General features: G+C 36.7%; 1 protein-coding gene across 1 annotated transcript; it reads right to left on the bottom strand.

The window, feature by feature from the left end:
- Window positions 1–1,264: 1,264 nt before the first annotated feature.
- Window positions 1,265–18,323, bottom strand: gyg1a (glycogenin 1a). Its single transcript, XM_088913407.1, has 7 exons — window positions 18,182–18,323; window positions 14,538–14,673; window positions 13,996–14,170; window positions 13,432–13,594; window positions 7,187–7,313; window positions 4,952–5,171; window positions 1,265–2,606 (listed from the first exon to the last, which is right to left on the bottom strand). Exons 1-7 carry the CDS (start codon window positions 18,189–18,191, stop codon window positions 2,445–2,447), a joined length of 993 nt encoding a protein of 330 aa, XP_088769533.1. The 5' UTR covers window positions 18,192–18,323; the 3' UTR covers window positions 1,265–2,444.
- Window positions 18,324–20,895: the final 2,572 nt, after the last annotated feature.

The raw sequence follows: 20,895 nt of genomic DNA, 5'->3' as shown, positions 1-20,895 counted from the left end.
CTGGAAACAACGTATGCTTTACAACAACTGCTTTGAAATCTAGTGAAGTGATGGCAAATCTATCATTTTATCTTTAACATAAAACTGCAAATGAACTGTTCATTTGTGAAGCAAGGGCTTTTTGCCCTGTACTCAATTTACAGTGGTGAAAAAAAAAGTTTTTGACCCCTGTGGAATTACATGTATTGCTCCAGTAATTATCTGTACTCCTTCACACATTTTTTTCCAGCACAGATGGTGAATGTTTAAACAATGTATTCAATATAGACATGAAAAAGTACAATTGTTTGTATGCTACTTGTTTAATCAGATTTTGTGTTGATCGATTATTATGACTTAAATGAAGAGCGGATCACACTTTAGGAGCAGTAATGCAGGAATACAGATGATTCCAAAGGGTTCGCAAACTTTTTTTCTCACAACTGTAACAAAACATGTCCTGAAGTGTTTTGTACTGCAGTGCTACAAAAAAATTCAAATAATTTTTTTTCCCCCCCATCAGTGACAAAACAAGTTTGTTTCAGTAATCAATTCTCTGAAGGGAAATAATCGAGGAGTCAGTTTCGTCACTACTAGAAGGAAAAGGCTAACTTCCTCATTCACCTCTGTCCTAATTATTGGTTTGCAAAAACAAGTGATTTATAGAATCTATGTACATGAAATACAGGTACTACCTCCACCTGTCTATGATTAATATTTTAACACATTCATAATTGCCAGTACGCAATGGTATCCATTGTGGTATACTGTCCTTTGTACCTTAAACAAAGGGTCAAATTTCCCATTTAGTTTCAGTTGTTGAAGGAAAGGTACTGAGCTCTATGCTGCATAAAATACAAGATGATCCTGACTTTATGGGATAGTGCATATAACTACTAAAGCTTCAGCCTGAATAGAATGAAAATTCCAACCCAACCAATAATTTCAGAGCTCAAAATTATTGTCTGGGTAAATAACAAATCTCTCAGGATTTGGAGTTTCTAAGTTGGTTTTTTTTTTGCAGGCTAAGATCTCTATTGAAACCACATGTAAGGCAAGTGAAACAAAAAAAATGACTTGAACACATTCATAGAGTATTAGAAACAAAAGGTATTTTGGTTTTCAGTATGCACACCTATGAAACAAAGAAAGCAGCAAATTAAAACTGTAAAACCCCTTTTGCTTAGGGGTTAAAAAAAATCTTTCAAGTAAAACCAGTGCTGGGATACTTACAGTACACTTGGTTTAGTATATTCTTCTCCCATCCTAAAAACAAAAAGTATTCTTTTTCACATCACTACTTTTATTTTGCAGATAAAGTGCAATGGTACAGAAAAATGTTTCAGCAGTTTAGTTATCCCAGCAGTGAATTCGACACTTTTCTAATTTCACAGAGACAGCCGTGTGCAATTATATATGCAGAGACCACAAGAAGCAAAATACTCGTGCTTTGTTAAGGCTCCCCACAATGGAGCAGACAGCCTTTTGAAACTACTGGAGTGTTACCACTGTTCAAAGGGCCAGAACAATATACAAGCATGAAACTTCAGTTACAGCAGCAGTCTCAGTGCAGTGGTCTGTTTTGTAAACAGTACAGTATATTAAGCTAAGGCAGAGTAAAGTTTGCTCCCAGGGACTTAGAAGCAACAGAAAAAAAGGGCGATCTCAAAACTTGTAGGAAAGTTTACTCGGGTTGTTGTATTTAACTGTTAAGTGCTATTAGAAATGCTCCTTAATAACATCTCAGTAACAAACATGCAAAATATATACAGAGAGGTCCTAGAGACTGTTCATGTTTTCATGGGTAGAGCGATCTGGGTATGCCAGATCAGTATCATTAAAATATCAGGATAAAACATTCATAGCCATACTAAAATGACTTGATATTTTCAGTATCTACAATTACTTTAAAAGTCTATATTTCAGCCACAAAGTAAAAAAAAAACTCCCCTCTATAAGCAGGGGAGTTATGGAAAAGTAGGAAATAGAGTTGATAAACTTGGCAATTTATTGAGTTAGCATGACCGTTAAACTTCAGAATTGCCACATTTTTTTTGCAAGCCTCGTTTCCTATGTTGGTAAGCGTTTTGTGGACTTTCTTCACAGGGCAACGTGTGCCATATGTTTGATTAAAGAGATAGGCTTCTAAACTCATGCTTTACAATACTAGATTAAGGCATTGACCTACTGTACTATAGTTTTTAAATTAAAAAAAAAATCTTGCAACAGTGCCGACACCACTATTGATGAACCTCGATGGGAGTTAAGGATACCAGATTTGGGGGAAGGGGAGATTTCATATTGCATACACATTCTACCATTTCTCTGTATTCTATACTTGTGTAACTTTCAATGAATGTTCTCTCTGTAGCAAAAGAATGTGGACCATGTTCTGAGTGTGCTTTACTATCCTTTTGGAATCAATCTGTATAACTGCAACTCTTCATTTCATTTTTCAGTGTATTTTACTTTAAGAAGGAGTCGAGCTTCTTCTGTATATTTTCAAAAGAGTCCTCTCCCATGTAGTCTGCTTGCCCCTGTTCCCACCTCTGCTTCCGTTCCTCGGAAGAAATGGGAGGCGGGGAGGGAGTGACACGAATTTGGGACACTCCCTCAGTTATTGCATCCTGGAAGGAAAATGCAGTTTGTTAGCACCGCTTAAGGATAAGGGTTTAAAAGAAAAAAGAAAGATGCATATTAAAATAAAAGTCATGCAGTGCAAGCCTTTCACAAAAATGGCATCTTCTTCAAAATAATATCGTAAAAAATGATAAGAGGGGCATGTGATCTAAACAGTAATGTTCCTATTAATGTAACGGCACATGGTTTCAACCTAGAGGTCATCTTCTCACTAATAAACACTCAAAATACCCCACTCAAGTTGATTTAACCTCTGACCTGGCTATTTTTTTTCCCCAATATTACGTATATTCTTTGAAACGTAACTTTGGATATAAAACCAGTTGTTTTTCAGAGGAGTGGGGGAGAGGGAAATAAAGTTTTTGACTGACTTGATTAAACATTAAGTTTAATGGAGCACAGACATTTAGAACACATGAGGATCCCCTTCTAATGTTTTTTATGCTCATTATATCAAAAAAATGGAATACAGGAACAAAAAAGAAAAAAAACAGGAGCTAGAGCAGAGGCAGGCCTAGGCTGGAGTTCTGCATACCTCTGTACAGAAGCCACAAGATAATGCCAGAGTACAGACCAAGTCTGAGAGCTGAAAGTTTATCAGATAAGTGAAAAGATGAAAGGAAGATGCAACATTATCAACAGAGAATTTTTTCAAAACAGTCTGTCTCTTGTTGCAAGTGAGGTTTCTCAAAAACAAGGGTGGGGAATTAAAATCTGCTATACTGTAAATTCAAGATGCAGTGACATTGCTAATCTAAAGAACATGAATGCGTGAAAGGTATTACTAACTGCAGTCATAGCCAAAAATATTAATCCACATTTTGGCACATTTGGCATTTTTTTTTAATTTAAAGGGTTGTATTCTCAGTATTGGTGTGTTTGTCCACGAGTTACGGCATCAAATGAATGCAGTAGGACAGAGCTCTAAACAACCCAGGTTATATTTAGTGTCTTGCAAAACTATTCACCCCCATGCAAAGTTTACAGATTTTCTTATTCTCTGACCTTGCAATCTTGAAACTTTCAAAATGGAATTATACTTAAAGGAGTGATCTGTCAAAACTAGAACAATGAACAGATATTAAATTTAAAAAAATTAGATTAAAAAATATTCTTAGAAAATGCATGGTGGGGCATGAGTCCTTCCATTATACCTAATGAACTTTCAGAACTTGAGCAATGTATTTCTGGGAAGTAAAGGCTTATGGAGCTGAATACTTATGTAATCAGTACATTTTGCTCCATACATCTTGTCTGCAGTTTTGTAGACATTACTTATCTTAGAATAATATTCACTTTGATCATAACAGATTTGAAAAAAGGTTATTTAGAAAAAAATATACATTACAGGAAATGCATAAAAATGCAATATTATTGGCTATGGGTGAATACTTTTGCAAGGACTATATAAATAGCAGTAAAGCAAGGAAAATGGTTAATTTAATCTAGAGTTCAAAGGGTTGAATTCATCTCTTCCTCAGGGCTTTTAAGCCTTTGATGATTTAAAGAGCCAAAAGCTGCCAGACTGCAGATCCCAAGGACCAGAGCTGAGAAGTTCCACTCTAAACAGGCTGTTCTAGAAATTTAAATGTTTCAATTTCTGTTGCACTAAGAGTACATGGTAAGAAATTTTCAGATGAGAAGTCAACCCCAAGCAGAATCAGTAGATACATTCTTCTTCTTTGGTGTTTTCATACAACAAAAAGTCAATAATACAAGACACTTATGAACTGACCTAAGCTAGTAATGAAAAATTATAGATATCACAGGCAATAGTTTCCACTCTTTCCTTTAATGATTTTCTTCAATCAGCCTGCTTGTTTATAAATTAAAGGTGTATTTTTCAATCTTTAAAACAGCAATAGTACTAAATATTACAAAACTCCTTTAAAATTCTATTTGAATTCCAATGCCGCCATTATGGTAACTCTTATTATGTTACAATACATAAGAATAACAAATTATATACTACTATAAGACAAGGCAGCACAAATTTATAGCAATGAACAAATTCTGACATGGACTATTTTCTTGTGAGGAGGTCGGATCCTTACAGGAAAGAGGGGCTATGAAAATGATAAAGCTGTTTGGATTAGTATTAACCCAAACAGCTATATCATTCTGTGCACCAATGTGGACTTGCAACTGCATTTAGCATCTAGCACTGAGAACTGTCAACAGGCTGTGTTATATTCATATAAATTTCCTCAATATTACAAATGCATGTTAAATCAAGTCAATACACAAAACCCACACAGCAGACTCAGAGGGATTTTACAAGCGTTTTTAAAATAAACAACTGTCAGAAGAAAAACTGCAAACCATCACTTACCGCTTGGCATCCAGTCTCTGATGGCTTCAACACTCCTTGCTCTGTAAGCAAGGGGATTACAGAGGTGGAGAAGATGCTCCACCACATAGCCAGGAAGTCTGGATGGAGTGTAGACGACTCCTGGAAGTCACCATGGACACTTTTTGTCTTTGAGTCGTAACTGTAATTCCATGGCTTAACTCTTCCCAGGAAATGGACCACCTTGGCATTGCTACCATACCTGCACAATTACAAACGAAAAGAAACACCCAGTACGTTTTGTTTGACATCTGAGGTCCTCAGATTGGTTATAAGAGTTTTCCAACTTCTCCATTTATAAAAGAATTATTCTCAAAATGACAATGGACTGTGTTTATATACTGTAGGTATAACAATGCCTCACTCAGTACTGAGTTGCCATAGTGCTTCTTGTCCTGCCCATGAGTTTAATTACTCCAAATACACAAGTATAAAAGAATGTCTGATTGTCTGTCTGTATGCATACAGGCCAGTTGGAAACAACTACTTTTAGGGCTAAAGGCAAAATGTAATGTACAATAGCCAGCAAGCTCTCAGCCAGTGAGATTGTGGCGTGTACTGTTTGACATTACATTTGTAACCGCTCAACAAAACTCACTTCATCAAAAAAAAAACCTCAAACTCAGCTACAGCCTGGTCTGTCCTGGCAGACGCAGCTCCTCCCATCAGCCTCCCACTACTGCTTGGAGGAGCGAAGGCAGACAATACTTAATGTACATGATCCCCAATCACACGTGTTGCTGCACAGCCAGAGTCTATGAAATTCTGTGTATTTCAGACTTTACGTAACTATAATTTAAAGTAGTTATACATTCTGTACACAATGGCTTTATAATTAGATTCTGTGGTAAAAACCAGCAATGCCATTACTGATACCCCAATGAAGCCATCCTTCGTCGCTCATATGCTAGATATACATTAGCACCCCTGGGAACACATGAACCCATGCTGTAATTGCCTCGGTGAGCACTGATTCCCACAGTTCTCCCTTCTCTGGACCACAACCTCAGCATTAAGCAAGGAGTTGCTGTACATCAATGTTACCAACTTGCCATGCATCAGAGAAAGTAATAGGATTTCACTGAAAACCCACGAGGGTCAAATTTTAAATCTCATCACACAAATTCTGCAAATGGTCTTGTAAGCTAAATATTACAAAATGAGTTTGGCCCTTGACCTCAGCATACGAACATTATTCACCGTTATTTGACAAATTTCACATTATTGACAACATTCTTTATTTGCATTTGCTTAAAACTCTAGAAGATGCATTTGATTAACGGAGCTTGCACTAACAAGGTGTATTTTTTTTCTCCAAATAAAGTAAACAATGGTCTCAAACCAGTCATTGTTCTGTAAAACACCTTCTTGGAAATGTAAGATCATTGAAGTTGCATTTATTTCTACAATAAGATTTCATTGTAGGAATAAATGTTCTACAAATTTAAGAGGCTGTAACATCTGTGCTACTTAGTATGGAAACAACAGAGAAATGGAGAATGTAGGGAAATAAGAGTTGCCTATTTTCTCTTAAACTAGTGAAGCCTTCTCACTCCATCTCAATTCAAAGAAAGCACAAGGTCTGGTCTTCAGCAGAGCTTAATGAACACCCAGCACCATTTTATACTCTAGCCATGCATAAATGTCTTTAAATAAACTGTTCTATTTTAAGCCAATGGTATCTCAGCTGTGGAACCCATGGTGGATATCCAAGAGCTGTAAAGAGGCCAGCATTGGTAATGCATATGCTAGCTGTTGCTCTAATCTTTGGTAACCTGATGTCACACCGTGGCACGAAACATTTTCATGTGACCTTATATTCTCTAATGGCTCATCAATTTTAACAGCAGATCCAGTCTACATACTACAGTACATAGAGTTGAGGGGTATAAAACGACTTTGTGTGGTACTTCCAAATGCAAACATGTTTCAGACAAACTACACATCAGAAAAGCCTATGGTGCCATTCACATCACTTTAGGAAAGTTACTAATGTCTGGACTTGAACCAGTACAAAATCTTTAGGATTAGATGCAAGGGAATCAACAAAATGATGTATTAATTTAAAAGATTTGATATTTAGAAACAAATTTAGTCATTTAGTCAAAAACCTAGAAATATATGGGCTGCTTTTAGGCATCAGAAACCTGGTCTGAAGATAATGTGTAAACCAGCCAACACAAAAAGACATAAATTAACCATTTAGGACATACATACTGCTTAAATGCTGGAAGATAAGAGTAGATCGCTATACTGCTTAGATTGTAAATAAAGGGAAGATGCTTGGAAATGTCTGCTGTAGCCCAGTTGCTGAAGAAGCTGTTCAGAATTCCCTGGTCCCCTCCTGAAAGCAGAAAAAGAAATAAACATCAGGTCCAAAGACAAATCTGAACACGAGTACTCTAGTGAGACTTTCACTTTCCAAATTAAGCAACAATAGCTAAAGGTCATTTTAACACCTAGAATCCTATTACACTAATTCCAATTTAAGATACCTCAAGTCTTCTTAAGAACAATCTCATTAAACAATTAATGCTGTGGTAGGTGTAGGAATAAAACTAGGATTACATTACCATGATACTCAAGACAAATAGGAGAAATCCCACAGGGATCAAGATTTAAGAAATAATTTTAAATGAAAGTCAAATCAAAGAAATATAATAGTACATAAGCCAAAGCTTTTGAAAGACACTCTACTAATGCTCCTAAACAACTGGTAAAGGTTGAAGTGTCAGCAAAGATTAATCAGAATTTCAACACCTCTAAGGCTGAATTTCCCACCATAAAACAGTGTTACATATAAAATGGAATGCAGCATTGAACTGGGTCCTACAAAGCTAAAACAGTCTTTGTCCGAGAAATGAGAACAGGTTACAAAGAAAGATGTAACCTTTTACAAAAATAAGAATGAAAACAATCTCTTTAAAAACAAAGACAAGTAGATTTTTAGCCATCCTTTTTCAAAATGAAAAGCATTAAATGTTTAGTGAAAACGACAAGCCAGTGATCCATACACCTGTAGCACCCTGTGTACTGGAACTAAATTGGCCTAGTTTAGCTGGCAGAGCTCCAGAAATCCATCCCAAAAATCACACTGATGTCTGTCTGATAGGAAGCAAATAACAGATATTAAAGGCAATCATTTAGAACTAATGACTGCACTACTACGGGATGAATAATGTTTTGTGTTAAACCGGTCAACTGGAAAAACAACAACAGAAACTCCAAATTCTTCTGATCTCAGAGCTCTACACTTTCAGACTGCATTTTTCTATTTTAGGATTTACAGACCCCATAAATTAGCAGAAATAAAGATGCATGGTCATTGTTCAGAAAAGTTTCCATAATAAACTCACAGTAAACACTAAGGCTTTATATACTATAAATGACAATTTATCTTTTGTACTTACACATTTGTGTAAGTATATTAAAAAATGAAAAAAACGATTTCAATACTTACCCCTAAACACAATGACCTACTCCTCTATGTTGTAATACAGAATAAGCATTGTTAAATGTTTTCTATTGCTGGAAAAGTTAATTTATAGATTTTTTGCAGCAGGCACATTGTTAAAATCTAAAGAATAATGCTATGTTTTCAATACTTACAGGGATTTTAAGGAAGCAACAAATACTAAAACTTGTCATTAACCAATTCTGTTTTCCAGATAAAAATTAAATTACAAAATAAGCGAGCCTCTTTTCAATGAACATCTCAGACACTAAGCATTTTCCCTTAAATCCTCAAGAACAATTTTCCGATGAGTATTAATCCTAGATCCTTTAAAACAGTCCTAAGAATGTAAGAAAGGTTCCAAATGAGATGAGGCCATAACGCCCATCTGGCTTGGTAGGTAATTAGTAGTTAATTGATCCCAGGATCTCAACCAGTCGTTTCATGAAAGAAGCCACAGTATCAGCTTCAACAACAGGGCTGTGTAGTTCTATACTCCCACAACCCTTTGGGTAAAAAAAGACCCCTGTTCTTGGTTTGAAGCACACTTTTACATAGTTTCCAGTTGTATCAGGTCTCTTTACATTTCTCTGTTAAAGACTAAAAAGGTTCAGTTCCTTCAGTCTATCAACGGATACTGTGTAGACAGTTGCACATTTATTTTTTTATTTTACATTTATTTTAAGAGTTTGTGCTGCTTCTCACTGATAAAGCAATTGTGTATATTTGAAATTCAATATGTGAACAAGCCATATACCTATTTACAACGTTTATTTATGAGTTAAGCCAGCAGTCATAATCACCCTGAAACTCACAACTGGCAACCTGCTGAAGCTAAGCAGGTGTGAGCCTAGTCAGTACCAGGATGGAAGACCTCCTGGGAAAAACTAAGGTTGCTGCTGAATGGTATTAGAAGAGCCAGTAGGAGGCACTCATTCTCAGTCTGTGTAGATCCTAATGCTCCAGAATAGTGACGGGGACACTATCCTGTAAAATGGTGCCGTCTTCCGGATGAGGCGTAAAACCGAGGTCCTGACTCTCTGTGGTCATTAAAAATCCCAGGGTGTTTCTTGAAAAGAGTAGGGGTGTACTGGGCAAATTTCCCATTGGCCTTAACCAATCATGGCCTCCTCATAATCCCCACCTATGACATGACTCTGTTCTCCTCCCCACTGATAGCTGATGTGGGGTGAGTGTAGTGGTGCACTATGGCTGCTGTCGCATCATCCAGGTGGGTGCTATACATGGTGGTGATGGAGTCCCCATTACCTGTAAAACATTTTGAGTGGAGTGTCCAGAAAAGTTCTATATAAGTGTGAGGAATTATACCCAGTTTCAGCCAAAACAAAGAATTTGAATTCATTTGGATGGTGTGAAGACAGCCAATATTAACATAGCAATGTGAACGGTAGTTGATACAGTATAGTGATATCCTTCTTTGTACTTCAGTGCTCTATTTAAACTTTCACCACATACTTATGTAATAATAACGTGGGGAGATTTCCATGGCTGCAGGGTCATTAAAACAGTAAAAGACAGTTATTAAGGAGAAGATGATCTTTAATGGTCTCAGTTCTGTAAACCTGTGAGAAATACTGCTGCCTCGACACAGCTATTAATTCTGTGATTTCCAAGTTGGTTAAAACAGGAATGGTGCCACAAACAGGCTTATTTGGTACATTCCTCAAATCTTTTAATACAAACCTTTAGTGTGGACACAGTGTAAAATCAAACTGCAAATACATATATTTAATAGTTTCCACATTGCACTTATAGTACTCCCAAGGAAATCAGTTTGCGAGAGGGACTGGGACTGAGTGTTTCTTCACACGCCATTCACAATTAAGGAAAACCTGTTCCAGTCTTTCAACATGATAGCATTGTGCCATGCAGCATCAGGGATTTTAAGCAGAACTGTGGCAAAGCAAGTGTCCACTTGTGTTCTCTAATCAAGGAAAGCTTCTGCAGAATCATTCCTGGACCGCTACTGCTATGGTTTAAAATAGGCAAGCTATCACTATGTTTTGCTGAACAAAAACCCTCTGGGATCTCTTCGTGCAAGTCACTTTATAACTTTATATGGGGTTAGTGTGCTCATTTCTAAAGGATGATCAAACATTGCAAAGTATGTTCCAAGTTTATCTTGGCACAGTATTAAACTACAGAAGATAGTTCTCAGATAGCCTGTAGCATGTCTGCAATACCAAAGGTGGAACTGGTAAAATCATTTTCAATTTTGAAAGGATTCAGGACATTTTTCCTAGAGCCTTAGAGCTTTGTTAGTTTAAACAAAAATAATTCCACACACGATATGGGTTCAAAGTAGTGGTACTGTAATCTTAAATTCAGAGCACTATTAGTGTAACATATGGCAATTAGCATGGGAGAACCATCCAAACTATTTGGATCCACACAAGTTACAGTGGTGATCAGCTGTCCCAATTAAGATATCCACGAAGCACAAAATTCAGGACAGTGACAGGTCATTTCTTTCTTTCATGAAGTAAACACGTTATGCAACTTATTTCTGGGGGAAACAAACAGGCTTTAAGAGAACCAAGTCTGATGTTTTTTCCCCTAAACTTCTATCATCTCAAACCTGTCAAAGTATGCCTTAATGTACCCTGAAAAGTTTGATTTTCACGTACACATAAAATATTTCCTTTTATCACAGAAATTAACTGCCTGAAAAAATAAGCTGTATCTTTAAGTATACTCTCCATAAAATAATTACAATGCACTGAAAGACAGATGTTTTTTATAGTTTCTACATAGTAAATATAAATATTACACAAATTATTATAACTCAGCTTTTTAAAATGAGCTATTTTAACAACGTAAATCCTCACATAGGTAGCTGTAATGGGTTTGTGCAGGTCAGGTCCCGGTGACCCACACAGCTACTGATTTTCCGAGTTCTTTACTTGAATGATTACTTAATTGCACCTACAGTTCATGCTGCTTGTTTAGAACCTTTTCATTTTCTTGTACTCAAAGTTTGGAGATTTTCAGTTTAAGAAACACAACACTTAAGTGGAAACCTCCTATAAGTTAGGATCTAAAAAAACAGTTCAAACTAAACGTCTTATGTTTATTAGGGTTCAATTATTTAACTGGAAATCAGCAGGTGTGTGGGTCCTGGTCCACAGGACCAGGACTGGAAACCCACTGGCCTACAGTACATGCATTAACTTAGAGATGGACTACTCTGCTCATCAAGACCAACAGACCCATGGCTCTTCTTTCTGATCTTAGTGAATGCACTTGGAAAATTAACTGAATCACCTGTTCCTTTAGGACTTAGTCTTGCCATTAAAAAGCAAAAGTACCTGAATCAGAAGTGAAATCTAGGAGAAGTAGAAACTAGATGGACAGTGCATTTGAAATCAAGAACTGGAGGCATTTCTTTATGAAAGGGGGTGTGGGAGTAAGGAACAAGATACCCAGCCATGCTGTTGAAGCCGATACCTTAGTTTTTGCTTTCAAGAAAAAGCTGGATGAGATCCTCTGATCAAGCATCTACTAGCAATCACACAAGCTAGATGGGCTTAATGGTACTTGTTTGTAACCTCTCTTAAGTTCCTACCTGTAAACCCTGCAGGGCTCCAGGCTCACGAGAAGCAGAATGTGCCATATCTGCATTACTATGAACAGGTGCATCTATTGTACATTATTAGTCTATATAAGATAGACTGAAGCGTTATTAACCTCCTTCTTGTATGATATCCATGTTTTAATAATATGAATGGTCAAAGGCTGTTGTAATCCACAGTGATTCTTCACTAAACAGCAGCAACACAGCAGTCAAACAAGCTCATTCACTAACCTATATTTATGAAGTATCCATGTAAGAACTGTACAATAGCCCAGCACCAACTCATTACGGTTGGACTCAGATGGCCTTATGTTTTCTGCCAGTATGTGCATTGTGGCTGAGGACAGCATTCGATGAATGTAGTTTGCTGGATTACCACAGTTCCGAAAAGTACAGACCCAGACATGGGCCTAACAGCTTTTGTAAATGTACAATTCTGACCAGTAGGAGATTTATTCTTAGAACTGTGTACTCTTGTAAAATGTCACGTCAGGGATCTGTTTAAGTAAAAAGGCAGCTTCGTAAAAAGGTTATCATGCCTACAATAAAAACACTATTACTGAACAGATATGCAGTAAAAGGGGCTTTTGTTTCAAAATCTGACCACTAATAAATCCTCATATGCTTGCTGTTTAAATCTTAAAGAAACATACAGTGACATCAAGCTGACAACAATATAATAAAATGTCACAGACTTTACGTGAAGAATGAAATCACAGAAACGCTGAGGATTTAGCATCGTGCATTATGTTTACATCTGAAGACAATTTCGAAAAGCTTTTTGAAGGTAATTGAAATGCAAAGCTCAGTTCTTTCTGAGCACAAGGGAAATGACTGTCAAGATGCCGTTTTTGAAAATGGAAATCCGTGGTAAATGACATCCTTTGGAAAGGCCTCTTCAAATCAAGCACCAAGCAAGATTAGGAGTAAATATACGGATGGAGCTGCCATTATATTCAGGAGCTAGGGATATTCAGTCAACATACAAGCCTCTTAACTGAAGCTCAAAAGCCTACAAAAGCCATACCGCCAACTTATTCCCAAAACTTGGAAATGTTTGTTTCTTTGCATTTTTACACAACGGTGTAAAAAACACAAAACCACCAGATTATTACTAAACTAGTTATGCTTTTGCTAGCTGTCCATTTCTCACTGGGCACTGAATTTGCTAATTCACTTTCAGAGGGGTTAAAACAAGACAAGCAAATCCACTCACTCATGATGCTGGTTAATGCAGTTTATTGAATGTTCTGTAAACGGCTTAATGGCTCAAACAAAGCACAGGACATAACTCCAAAATTGGAGAAATGTAGCTATTTAAACATAATAAAGAAGCTTCAATGCAGACCACTATACAGGAATGTAAGTTTAGTCCCCTTAGTAAGGAACAGCAGAGAGATAGATTAGACTTACCATCAAAGCTCCCCTTCTCTGAACAGAATGTTAAGAGTTGATCATAAGTTTCCTTAGAGGGCCGAAACACAAACACACCAGAATTGAAACAGTCTGGCCAGCCAGGATCTGGTGCAGCAGACAACTCTTCCCGCTCAAAGAGCTCATCGATATTTGATACAACCTACAAAAAGGAAGGAAAACTCGCATTATTGATATACTGGATGCACTGTACTCCAGCTATTCTCCATTTGATTAGAAAGTATTTTAAATAAATCAGAAGCTTCTTCTCTTTCCTCAGCTTTATAGGAGCGTGCATACATGCTTCACCTTAGGCTTGACATGAAAGCTGGACAGGAGATAATTTATTCAGTCTTTGGCTTCTTTAAATGGTCATTAAATATTCATCAGGACCAATCATAAACTTACCCTAACTTTCTAGACAACAAAGAAATTAAAACTGTTTAGAATGATCTAAATAGTGCATCCCCTGACTTATACATTAACGAATACACTGATCATGCTCATTTATAATAATATACATTAGTTTGCACATATATTATTTAGCAATAGTGGACTACTAACCATTGTGTCTGCATCCATAAAAACACATTTAGAGTAGTGCGTCAATGTCCAGCAATGGAGTTTAGTCAAAGTGACGCCCAGTTCAGGTCTCTTCATGAGGGTCAAATGCGCAGAATCTCCACTGTCTAACACATCCACTAGCCTAACCTCATCATAGATCTTCTGAAGCGCTGCCCTAGTGCAGGAAGGAAAAAAAAGAAGGACAATTACCAAAGCATCTTTATTTCTGACCATTTTACTGAATTTCTACTTACAGTATCAACTAGGTGATAAAGAGCAAAATCATCACCCCCCAGGCAGACAATCAGAACTCTACTCCCAAAGACATAGAAGAACCACAAATGTAACTGGGAACTTCGAAAAGACACTGCAGTACTTTTCTTAACCAAACATCACAATTTTATTCAGTGCTATTCAAATTGCAGTCTAATTCCGACACCAGACAAAGAGCTCTTGTAGATTTATGCATCATAATTAACAGTATTTCACTTTCAAATAAGACATTCAGCAGGATCACCAATGATGCCTAAAAAATGAAGTACCTCATGGATTGAGACACCTGAGGAGTCGCAAGCACCACCAGCTTTCTTGACGTTTTGTGGTTCCGCAGTGTTGTCCCCAGAACCAAGGCTCCTTTGCAATAGACATCATTCGTGACTAATGTAACGAAGGCTTGATCTATTTAATAATTGAACAGACGTGGAAAAAAAATTATTCACACCACAATGCAAATCCCACGCTATACTATACAAGATTACAAGATGCGTCATGACCGAGATGAATTAATCAATTGCTCTGATTACTCAGATAAGCATTACAGTATCCAAAGAAAAAAAAGTCTACTTTTACTTAAGTTTAATTTTGCAACCGCTATGTTCTCTTGCTAGGATTTAAAACCGAGCTCAACTCTTTACAAAATTAAACTTAAGGACTATGATTCCTCTGTTACATGAATTTCAGATGCCTCTGGCAAGAACAAGAATGAAATACAAACTTTTGGTGAAGAATTACATGAATGTCTGGAATGTGTTGTTCTTGTTTGACTCATGATTGAAAAAAATAAGTATCAATTGGTGGGCACAAGAGTGAGACATCAGCAATTGCCTGGATTGCAAATGCTCTGGCCGTGAGCCAAGCAGAGAGACACATTAAGCAAAGCATTTTCAGCACTGCTGGATTGATTATACACAGAGGACAAGACACTGTCCTTCAAAAAGCTGCACACTTCCACTTCCACACAGTAGTCTGTGCATTTGTACTGGAACACAGACCTTGCTTACCATACACTGTAATAAGAATAGATACCATTTAGTAATCTTAATGCATAAATTCGTCAGGAATTACATGTAGCCTAAGTCACTAAACAGTCCTGAAAGGATAATTAACATCCCTGAATTACAAGCAACTGTGGCCAGATGTTTCTAGCCTACATACCCATACTCTTAGAAATGTAATAGGAAACAAGTCTGGATATCCTGCGCCAAAGAGATGTAAATTTAAAACAAAAGAAATCAAAGTGTGCAAGAGATTCAATTCCTGTCCATTTCCTATCCTGCATTTACAAACATACCAGTACCACAGTCAAGAAACATGAGAATATTTTTGCTCAAGAGGTTGTAACAGCCACAGCGAAGGGGTTAAAGTATATGTTGAAAGCTCACCTCCAGCTGCCATTCTAAAACTGTCTGCCTGGGTCAACGGAAACAATTTAGAATTTGAACCATCATACTTATGGGCACAGGAGAACACATACCTCTTCTTTTATTAGAAAAAGTCTTTATGCTTAGTTTCCTTCAGTCTTTGTATGAAACTCCTTCATTAATTAAGTAGATGCCTCATGAATAAATGTAGCCAAAACTAAATGGAAGAACAATAGATCCAACCTCATTAAAGTGTAGCAATCACACTGGAAGCCTACCAAATTCTATATTTCAAATACTGATTTTGACGTAAAAGCTTAACTGTAATATTACGAATATTTATAAGATCTCAACAGTTTTAAGCAGAAAAATGTCAAGTGTGAATTTAATTTGAAACCTCGCCTTCCCTTGATAAGCCAAGTAATGTGGATAATAAATGGAAATATTGAAAACATTTTGAACAAGCTTTTTATTTCCAGCAGCATTTCTAAGGGAGTGATTTAGGCCTCTTTGGAAATATTTTCAGATCTAGAGGAAAACCATATATATCAAGAAAATATAGAATTTATATATACTGTAAAAATAATGAAATCGTGAAAAATTGACAAAGCAGAAAGTGGGGACAACTTTTAATAGGATTGACAAATTTAAAAAGTATTAAGTAATGTAATGGGAAAAAACACACCTAGTAAAATTACAAATAAACGCACCCCTTCAGAAGGGAAGCATGCCCTAACTCACATTAAAAACATGTTATGGAATTTCCACTGTGAGAGATCTGTTTTCCCAAAACCTTACAAATTGCCGTTTCTTTATCAAACAACAACAACCTTAGGCAGGTAGAAAACACATGTAGACTCGGTGCAGATTAAAAAAAAAATCAAAAGCTACAAGATATTAGAGGAGAATTAAAAGTAGTCAACGGTTTACTTAGCTCTCCAAAATGACAAAATCTTTTTAAATCCTTTTGAAAAAAGAGGTAAGTTTCCCCAACCACTTAAGGAGAACCTACAGTATAGTGAATTCTAATATTCACGTTAGATTGTTGCTGTGTTTATAGAGCAATATATTTAATGCCTTAGCTCAAGATTTAGATTTAGCTTTAATTTAAATTTAGATTTAGCTCACGATTTTTTAAAAAAGAAATCAGATTCAGCGAACTGCTACGAGTGAGTGACAAAGAAGCCACACTAAGTACTAGGGTGGATGTTCAATGTCAGCACTAAAAGGCTTCACGCACACCATGGGGGAAATCACTAGCGGCTGTTCTTTCAGTGTGGGCAGCGATACAACACCCAAGTACAAGATGACAAATGAAACAGGTGGTTGTGTAATCGCTGGTCCCCCAGGCACAAACAAAAATTTGGAATCACTTGGGCTGGGCGTTTTAACACCCCAACATAACACGCGAATACAAGGCAGGGTGCATCAGCTGCCTAATATGAACCAAGAATGGGACTGTCCAGAGGGAAATTTCTCCTGAGTAAACGGTAATTGCAATGGGTTTAATGAGAAGAGACTGTCAGAATTTCAATTTTGAAAAGTCAGTGAAGAGAGGTTCCACTCTTATACGGTGTTAAAAGATTCAAGCCAATATGGCAGCCAAGACATTCCACTGTAATGAAAATTAAAAATTTAAATCTTCAAGCAAAATAAAAAAAAACAAGTCTGCATGAGTGAAGCACCTGCGTCTTCCTTGTATTATTTTGTCTCGTCTAGAGAGCACGTCTTAAGATACATTTCGTCTGCCAAGCCAAGATGCTAGAGGTTTAATCCCGCCGTCCGAAAACTACAATGCATTGACCAGCGTAACCTCCAGTTGACTTGAACGTAAAGGAAACGTCACTCAACCACATTTTCAAAAATAACTAGCTGTCATTCTAATTGCTATTCAGCTAACCGCTACGCGGAAGCCTAGTAAAATCAGAAAATCATGTCCGAAAAAAAACCCGGTACAGTTAAAAAGAATTCCAATTAATATCTAGCTATCAGAAACCGTACCAAACAAACGACCCTGCTGTGAAAGTACTGGACGTGCTGTGGAATCAAAGGATACTGTAACTGAGCAGACTAGTGTACATAAAAGTAGCATTTCCGTTTTTCCGTCCTCTTTACACATCAGAGATGACGCCAGTGCTGCGTGCTTTCACGAAGAGATACAATGGCACACCTCTTAGTGCAATACCATATCACCCTTGACTGTTGAAAAGCTGAAAACAGAGAAAGCCCCTCACAACTCACTCGGACATCAATTGTAGCCCACAAACAGGCCTTTGCCTCACCGTGACACCATATTGCTACTACAAACCCGAGACTGTACGAAGAAATCGACTATAACAGGCTTAATTTGATCCCATTTTTGCATACTCGGATTTTTTTGCTTTTGTTAAATTTTTTGAAGTATTTTGTAACTTCAATAGAATTCAAATTACTAGTGCCCGGACCTGCAACTTCATCACTGCAGGTTTTCTTTTTCGCACTGACCAAAAAAAGGAAGAAGCGGGCAGAAATCAAATGCACCATTTGTTTCCCACAGCACATCTTACCTGCTGTCATTATTCGCGAAGGGTCAACGCTCTTTTGTAGCCAGATGAGAAACCACTAATTCCTAAGTAGCACACTCTGATACGAAACTGTAAGTTTATAGTAGAGAAGAGGCAGTACCAATTTTATATACTCCCTTGTCATGTGATCTGCGGTCACCGACAACACACATCCCCGTCATTCAACTGCGGAACAGAAGTACTTTCAGATTGTACAAGACGACTCACCTACCAGGCAATTTTAATATGATTTATAGATCCTGGCACTTCAAAGTTACAAAAGATAAATGAAATTTAAGTATAGCAGTTGTCAATTTACCTAACTATGGCAGCCATACTTGTTTCGGAATTCATTTTAAATGTTGTTAACACGGGGGGTGTTGCAAACTCTGAATACATTATTCGTGGGATCTAGATAAACGAACTTAGTATGTATTCGGCTTCCCCCAACATCAGATCTGTTGTATGAATTAAGGAGTCTACCCCTTTGTTGTTTTAAAAAAATCTTAGTTCCTCATTTTTCTTGCAGTAGTTTAGTTTTCCTGGAATGATCCCGAGCATTGTTCTTAGAGAATCTGAAATAGGGATTGTTCTGAAGGATTGTCGTTAATAATGTACCTCTGTTAATTCTCTGCACATTTATACATTTACCCGAAACCTCAGAAGGTGCATCGTAGCGGAATTAAAATAATGCGATTTTTATAATGACGCAATTAAACTGTTCAGCTGCACTTTTGAATAAAACGTAGAACAAAGTTTGAGGAAATGCCCATACGTCGTGACATTGTTCTTCGCTGTTTTGCTGGCGCCACCTAGTGACTGTACTAACAGTGTCCCTGATAGTACCAAAACATTATTGCTACAGTTAAGGCGACGAACACAAAGGCGATGAAACGCATTTGTTCTCAAGTCAACACCCAAATTAGTGCCAACTACCTCAATACTTTCAGGCTATGACATGAATAATAGTATAGTTTGAATATTCTTATTGGTTAACATACCTTGCAAGTACTGAATATTCAAAAAAAAATGTTTTTCTTATTTTTAATTGGATGCACAGTACAGTATTTCAAATAGAAGAACAATTTCTTAATTTCCTATTAACAAGGATTTATAAAAACAATTGCAGTTTAACACCCTGGTTATGATGCAACTGTACCCTATACTCTAATAAGGGATGTAAATTTTAAATTATAAATGTAACTATGAGGCACTCAGCCCCTAGAAAGCTCAATCCATATATCACAGGCATGCTTCATGTGCATTCCTATATGCATTAAGAGCCTGAAAGTGCTCAATCCTCTTCTGGGCAATGGCATATGAAAATATACCTGCCATCGATTACTTTCTGAACAGTAGCTGAGTACAGTAAGGAGACAAATAATTTGCAATATTTTCTTTATTTAATAATGTAAATTTACATAGCTGCTCACTGACCCTTTACCTGCTGTACAAAAATACAGATAAAAACGTTTTTGTTCTGACTTGAAAATACAACAAGAATAGAAGGAATAAGTAATAGTCAAAGCCTCGTGTGTTTAAAAAACAGGCACTTACAGTTTTATTGTTTTTTGCTCTGACTGCTTGTCTAGGCTTAAAACTCTCAATGGACCTACAGTACATTAACTTCCTTTTACTCTAAGTGAACTGGGTCCTTCAGCTTGTTCACCTTGAGGAAGATATGTCCAGTGGTGCCTGACTGTTTTCATATGAATAATTGACATCTGAACATACAGTAATGATCTTAGGCACATTCTCACATTGAAAATGTTTCAAATAATGAAAACCATTGAAGCAGTTTTCTTTCTCTTTTTTTTAATGAAAAGGCTAAATGCCTTTTTGAGATTAGATTGACTTCACTATGGGTCTAGTCTGAGATTTTAATATTCAGAGACAAAAATTTACTTGATTCATTTCACATTGTTTTGGTTCTTGTTACTTCATCTTACCATTATTTCCTGTATTCCAACTATTGTTCTTGTTTTGTGGTGATGTGGTATATTCACTTGATCAACACATTGTTTTTGTTTTTTTGGTTGAAAGCTTTTAATTTATTTTCAATCCACAAAGTTATATGAGATGTTTCTTGCAAGGAGCCAGGGTACCACATTCAACAGCATGGCTCTGCTGCTTTTTCCAGACTCCCACAACCCTGGGGATAAATGAATGTCTGCTGTTCTTAGTTTTAAATGCTTTAGTGTCCACTCATGTGCTCTGGTTAGTCTGAAAAAAATATTAGGTTGGCTTTGTCTGTGGTTTTGAGAATTTTGAATACCTTTATCAGGTTTTCTCATATTCTTAGCTATTCAAAGATTACAAAGATTCAGTTTTGTTAACCAGTCAGACTTATTCTCTGGCTTGAATCCAGAGTTGCAATATTATTTTATAAATGAGTGTCTAAATATTTTAACACCCTTCTAAAGAGGGTGTTACCACTACATTACACAATTTTAACATGAAATCTCTTTACTTAAATTCTGCACTTTTAACTATTTCTTAAATATCTGTTTTCCCTTGTTGCTTCCCCACATTGTCCAATGCAAGTGATGTGTCAACCTAAAAACTAGCCTGTTTAAACATATTGAAAGCAACTGACATTTACAGTAGTTTGAGTTTCCTTTTTGCTACTAAAGTGATTGATCCTGTATCTGTGGGTTCAGGGATTTTTAAAAACAATGACGCAGTATTCTCTTTTTCTTTATTTGTAATGCATTTGA

This window comes from Atractosteus spatula, chromosome 4 (assembly GCF_055471065.1).
Source record: "Atractosteus spatula isolate fAtrSpa1 chromosome 4, fAtrSpa1.hap1, whole genome shotgun sequence".
Classification (NCBI taxonomy): domain Eukaryota; kingdom Metazoa; phylum Chordata; class Actinopteri; order Semionotiformes; family Lepisosteidae; genus Atractosteus; species Atractosteus spatula.
The sequence above is the reverse complement of the archived record's forward strand: the minus strand, read 5'-3'. Positions and strand labels throughout refer to the sequence as shown.

Coding starts and splice junctions, on each gene's coding strand:
- gyg1a (XM_088913407.1), bottom strand. Junction 13,595..13,995: donor TTATGGATGCAGACACAATG/GTTAGTAGTCCA, acceptor TCCTTTTTGTAG/GTTGTATCAAATATCGATGA. Junction 5,172..7,186: donor TATCTTCCAGCATTTAAGCA/GTATGTATGTCC, acceptor GTAATTGTGCAG/GTATGGTAGCAATGCCAAGG.